At 35.3% G+C, this 6,278-nt stretch overlaps 1 protein-coding gene across 1 annotated transcript; it reads left to right on the forward strand.

Annotated features, from left to right (window-relative positions):
- Or6k8 (olfactory receptor family 6 subfamily K member 8) lies at positions 1-948 on the forward strand. Its single transcript, NM_001000500.1, has one exon. It carries the CDS (start codon positions 1-3, stop codon positions 946-948), a length of 948 nt encoding a protein of 315 aa, NP_001000500.1.
- The last annotated feature ends 5,330 nt before the right edge of the window (positions 949-6,278 follow it).

The following is a 6,278-nucleotide window of genomic DNA, read 5'->3' on the forward strand; positions in this document are numbered from 1 at the left end:
ATGGAGAACGGAAATCTATCTTCTGTGACTGTGTTTGTCTTCACTGGGTTCCCCCAGCTCAAGAATGGTGGCCTCCTGTACTTTTTCCCTCTACTTTTCATTTACATCTTCATTGTGACAGGAAACCTGATGATCTTTTTTGCTGTAAGGCTGGACACTCGCCTTCATAATCCCATGTACAATTTCATAAGTATCTTCTCGTTTCTCGAGATGTGGTATACAACAGCTACAATCCCTAAGATGCTCTCCAATCTGATCAGTGAGCAAAAGACTATTTCTTTCATTGGCTGCCTCTTGCAAATGTACTTCTTCCATTCACTTGGAAATAGCGAAGGGACCCTTCTGACTGTCATGGCTATTGACAGGTACATAGCCATCTGCAATCCACTCCGCTACTCTAACATCATGACACCCCGGCTATGTGCTCAGCTCACGACTGGCTCTTGTATATTTGGATTCCTGATCCTTCTACCTGAGATTGTGTGGATTTCTACTCTACCTTTTTGTGGGCCCAATCAAATCTCTCAGATATTCTGTGATTTCACGCCTTTGTTGAAGTTAGCCTGCACTGATGCCTCAGTGATCTTGGTTCAAGACGTGATACATGCTCTCGCTATTCTGATCACAAGTCTGATTATTTCCCTTTCTTACCTAAGAATTATTGTCGTTATCCTGAGCATCTCCTCAACAGAAGGTCGCAAAAAAGCTTTTTCCACTTGTGCTGCCCACATTGCTGTCTTCCTGCTGTTTTTTGGCAGTGTGGCCCTTATGTATCTTCGATTCTCTGCCACCTATACACCATTCTGGGACAACACCATTGCTCTTACATTTTCTGTGTTTGCCCCCCTTTTCAATCCTATTATATACAGCCTGAGAAATAAGGACATGAAAGATGCAATTAACAAACTCTTTTGTTGTCAAAAAGTGTCCAGTGAATCAGGTAGGTAATTTATACCGCTGCCTTTTGAAGCTAAATAACATCCTTTCAAAAAATAAAAAAAATAAAAAATAAAAAAACCGATCCTAAAGAATTACTGCAATTTAAAGGATTATGCAATTTATCAACCAATTTCTCCAATGAGCTGGTGAATGGACATATAGAATCTACCTGCTGATAATTCAGCAAGATTATGAAATTAACAAGTTTTGTCTTAAATTCATCAACCACTGAGTGTAAATATATATTTATTTCATAATAGTTAAGTGCAGAGTTATGAAGAATACTTACAGGTATTAATTGTCTGACTCAGATTCTTGGCCACTGTAAACTTCACTATGATCTTCACAATAACATTAGCATTCCTACTGACTAGTGTTGCTATGACTCTCTCTGCTATTGAGTGATTAATAACCCAAAGCCTTATAACAAACTTTGGAAGTAAAGAAAACCTTCCTTGCATTCAAACTATAGGTGTCCATTTTCATCTTTACTTCCTTTCCAGTTAGTGCTCTAATTGTTTGAGACACATGAATCCATGTGCTGTGACGGTAAAATTTCATCAGCAGGACATCATAGGCTCTATTTGGGATTGTGTCAAACACTATAAAGGAATTGGGTTTTACAGAAAGTCAATATGAATAAACTTAGATGGAATAAATAAATGTATTTAATTCACTACTCTAAAATGTTTTCCATGTTTTCCTTTTGACTGAACTGCAAAATACATAATTCTGTAGAACCATCTTTAATAATAAACATGTATGACTCTATAAGCCTATATTTGTAAAACCTGGACTTTTATATTAAGGTTTATGTACCCACCTAATGTTTACTATAGCTTAATTGTAAGATATTATGGTGATGTGCTACAAATTTTCTCTAACTTGAAATATTATATATTTCTCTATATCATTGTTCTTATAATCCAGTTAAATTATAGTCTTGCACAAAATTCCTTTTTTAAAATATTGTCTCAAGATAGAAATCAGTAAGTTAATATATTACATAAAATTTTGAATATACTTACCATTATTGATAAAATATTGGCTACATAAACAGTTATACAACTAACACATGAAAGTAAGACTGTAAATATGATTTGTGGCATAATGTCTGGTCTATAGTTTCAATCCGATCTCTGTATTTTGTGGAGCCTATGATTTGATCACTTGCAAGATGAAGTTGTAGTGTAACTAAAAGAGAATTCTGAACTGTTGAAATACAGGCCCTAGTTCCACACATTCCTATAAAAACTATAAATTCATAACCTTGCAACAAATGGACTCTCAATGGGTTGATAAGTTTAGGTTGATATTTCTCTTACTTGGCTATTTAAGACAATCCTCAGACATATTGTCTTGTAGTTAGGCTTGCCCGGGGTAGCTGACTTATCTCAGCCCTATATCCGACTTAAGTTATTCTTCCTCTTTCTTTAGTTTCCCCTTTTCTACTTATTTCTCCTTCTCCTATTTCTATGTTGATGTCCTCTAAACATTATCATGTATAGGAAAACATTTCACCAAGGGACAAAAGTGACTTCAGTTCTATGAGTGGACAGCTGGATCCTCTTTCACATCTTTAAAACTGTATGGAAATTGCTTATAGGATATTGAGAAGAAGCTGACCCCGATAAAGCACAGTGGGTTGTGTACTAGAAAGCTACACAGTGGGGAGAAGGAGAAATGAAGAAAGATGGAGCAAACAATTAAGAGATAAGGAATGGGAAATCCATAGTGAAGAACTTCATTTCTATGTGGAATGATCAGAACACGCTGAAGATGGAGTCTGGGGCAGGTCAAAAGTGTCTAGTAGAGGGTGATAACGAAGACTGGGCTGAAGACCACTTGGAGCTAGTCAAGGATGACGAAAGTGTGATTGAAAAAGGAGAGAATGACAGAAACAGTGCCAATGATGAGGAAACACTGAAGTACATAGTGGGCTCTAGAAATGTCAGTATTTCTTTACCTAGAACTTGTCCAATATGAGACCTATACCAGATCTTCCCTATGAGCTTATACATTCTCACTATTCCTCCACTTGTCTTTTTGTTAATTCATGTAGTTCCAGGCCTGGTTCTGCTCTCACTTTCCTTGATGAACAAATTTCATTTGTTTATTTATCTATTCATATTTATAATTGTATTTATAATTAATATTTATCTGTTTATTCTGTTAGTTTTTATTCTGCAATTTTTTCATCTGAGTTTTGACAATGTTCTGGTTTTTATTTTGATGCATCTTTATGACAATAATATAGCATGTGTTTTTAGTTAGCTGTCTCCAAAGTTATCTATTCTTATGCAGGAAATATATTTTTTCCATTTATACATAATTTTAGTGGTGGCTTCCCTGCATGCAAAGGAAATCTCATTTATTTGTAGCAGATGAGAACAACTTTTAGTTAGAGTAATATATGAGATACCCATGTGTAACCTGAGATTCAACACATATGTGGCAATGTTATTACATAAATGGGACTTGGTTTGTGAATCACACCCTTTAGCAGAGTGTTGTCATAATCTTCATATTTGTTTACTATAGAGGGTATTTTATATTTTGTAAGGAGCCTGATTCTTTGAACATATTTACTTTTACTTTTTTTACAATGTAAATACCACTTCTTTTATTTTTTCCTTTTTAATTATTTTTTTTTATTTTTACACTCAAGATTTTATTCCCCTCCTGGTCCACCCTCCTACTGTTCTATATCCCATGCCTCCTCCATGCTACCCCTGTCTCCACTAGGATGTCCCCACCCCACCTACCCTGCCAGACCTCTATTTGCCCCCAACCAATAAACAGAAGCCACTGACCCCTGTTATTGAATTACAGAAAAGCTGGAGGAAGCTGAGGAGGAGGGTGACCCTGTAAGAGGACCGGCACCCTCATTAAACTGAAACCCCAAGATCTCTCAGACACTAGATCATCAACCAGGCAGCATACACCAGCTGATATGAGGCCCCCAACACATATATGGCAGAGGACTCTCATGTCTGGGTTCTGTCAGAGAAGATACCTACATAATAATAAGCTTAAGAAAATCATTAGTCAGTTAAGAGTCAAGTTAAGAGAACTGCTAATATAAAACCGGTTACATTATGTACTTATATTTAATAAATGAATCCAACACAATATTAACATTGATTTGAACTTATCAATGTGAGTACATAAACTTTAGGAAAATACTTTCTGGACTTCACTTTTCATATTACATATTACTCAAAGAAAACAAGGTAATTTATTTTAGGAAAATGTAATTATATAAGTTCATACCAATGTTTAAATTTTGGTTTTCCATATGGGAAAGGATATTTTGAAGAAAGGCTTATACCAATTCACAGGGCAAGTGATATTCAAGGGGAGAAGAAACTCAATTGGTTGTGTAAAAGTTGAGACTATAATTGAAATAGTCTTATGAGGTCACCATATAACACTACTTATTTGTATTAATATTTGCGAAGCTTCCTTGCTTGTCATTTGTCTCCACTGAGAAGTCCTGACCTCAGTGCACAAAGCAGGTAAAGAAAACAATCAAAACTATTGCCCTAAATTTTAATTAGAAGTAAATAACTGGAATATTCAAAAGGCCAATTGATTTTCCTAAATGTAGCTGTATTGTCTAGGACCAAGTGAGAAGGAAGGTCAGCCTCCTCTTTTCACTACATCTCCATGCATCTCCCTGACTGTGCCAACGCCACTCAAATCTGAGTCTTAGACCTTCTTCATTTTGATTAACTAAACATCAGCACCATTAGGAGAGCCATGGAAAGAGGGAAGGAGTAAATATAAGAAGAAGAGTTCAGTTCATTTGAAATGATCTGGGGATCCTTAGGCCTGAGATTCTCCTCATTAGACTGAGCTGTTTTGTTTTGTTTTGTTTTTCCCAATTGGGATGATTGTTTTCTCCTAATCTTGAATCATTTATGTACAATTCCCAAGAGAGTCAATCATTTTACTCATGTTTAAAAAACAAAAGGAGGGAAGAAAAGGGGAGAAGATCCACGAGGGAGACTCAGGTCTGTATATCACTGAGTTTATGAAAGAAATTGAATTCAAGTTGAAGTACCATGAAGGAAGTTCTCCTATGGCAGTTAGAGCCCTCACAAACATCAATATAGCAAAGGTAGAGTCTTCATTCATGCTTCTTCTGACTTTGGACTCTAACAGCAGCAAGGTCAGTGGTTGACTATTTGGAAGCAGAGTAGTTACTGTAGTAGTTATTGTGAGTAGCCTTTGGAATGGCTTTTAAGAAGTATGAATGAAAATTCTATGATGAGGCGGTACACGATATAAAGATTTGAATTAGCAGATTTCTCTGTAGAAAGGGCTGCTTTAAATTTTACACAGACAAGAACTGGGTTTGGATCTCTGAAATGTTTCAAGAATGGTTAGGAAAGAAACATAGGCTTGGGAAGTTGACGTCACTGACAACTGTACCAGATTCACCAATACTGAAATTTGAATGATGATAGATTTATTGGGTAAAGATGAAAATTGCTGCTTTTGGTCAGGTTTTCCTCATGCTTTCTGTGGTGTATTGGCCTGAATTTAGAGATTACAGAAATGTCTGGGTCTATTTAGAAGCTACATTCTTGAGCAAGTGTCTAATTCAAATTTTAGAACCATGCTCTGAAGTCCATAGTTTGAAGACATATATTAAAAAATACACTTATGTGTATTTTAAAAAACTCAAGAAAACTTGAGAAACATTCTAAAAAATTAACATGTATGTATAGACAGGTAGATAGATAGATGATAGATGACAGATATATGATAGATAAACAGATAGATGACAGATATATATATATATATAGGATATCATATATATAGATATGATAGATAGGTGATAGATTATAGATCAAAAGATAGATAAGTGATAGATCTATTGATATATGATATGTAGATAGATAGGTAGATAGATAGATAGATAGATAGATAGATAGATAGATAGAACACAGATAAGAGAATAACACCCATTCTCCTACCATACACGTACATATATATCACCAATAATGGAGTAAGCAGAGATACAAAGCTCCAAGAAACACATGAACTTGATTAGAAAACAAAGAAGCAGACGTTGACAGGAAGTAAGAAACAGGATATTTCTGGAAAGAGACTCTACTCTTACAGATGTTTAGAAAGTAGAAAATATAAGTTTCATGAGTAGACTAACAATCCCTTTTCTAAACTGAATCAGTAAATATCAAGTTGTCATAGCAATGAGAGATAAGGGAAATCTTACTTCTTCAGAATAACAACTAATTTCACTATGGAGTTAAAGGAAAATGGTAGAGTTATTGTATGGAAACAAGAGGAGTTTGATAGGACTTAGTCAC

This window comes from Rattus norvegicus, chromosome 13, assembly GCF_036323735.1.
Source record: "Rattus norvegicus strain BN/NHsdMcwi chromosome 13, GRCr8, whole genome shotgun sequence".
In the NCBI taxonomy this organism is placed as follows: Eukaryota; Metazoa; Chordata; class Mammalia; order Rodentia; family Muridae; genus Rattus; species Rattus norvegicus.

Bases quoted from the DNA above. Each gene is read 5' to 3' on its own strand.
- Or6k8 (NM_001000500.1), top strand. From the start codon at position 1: ATGGAGAACGGAAATCTATCTTCTGTGACTGTGTTTGTCTTCACTGGG.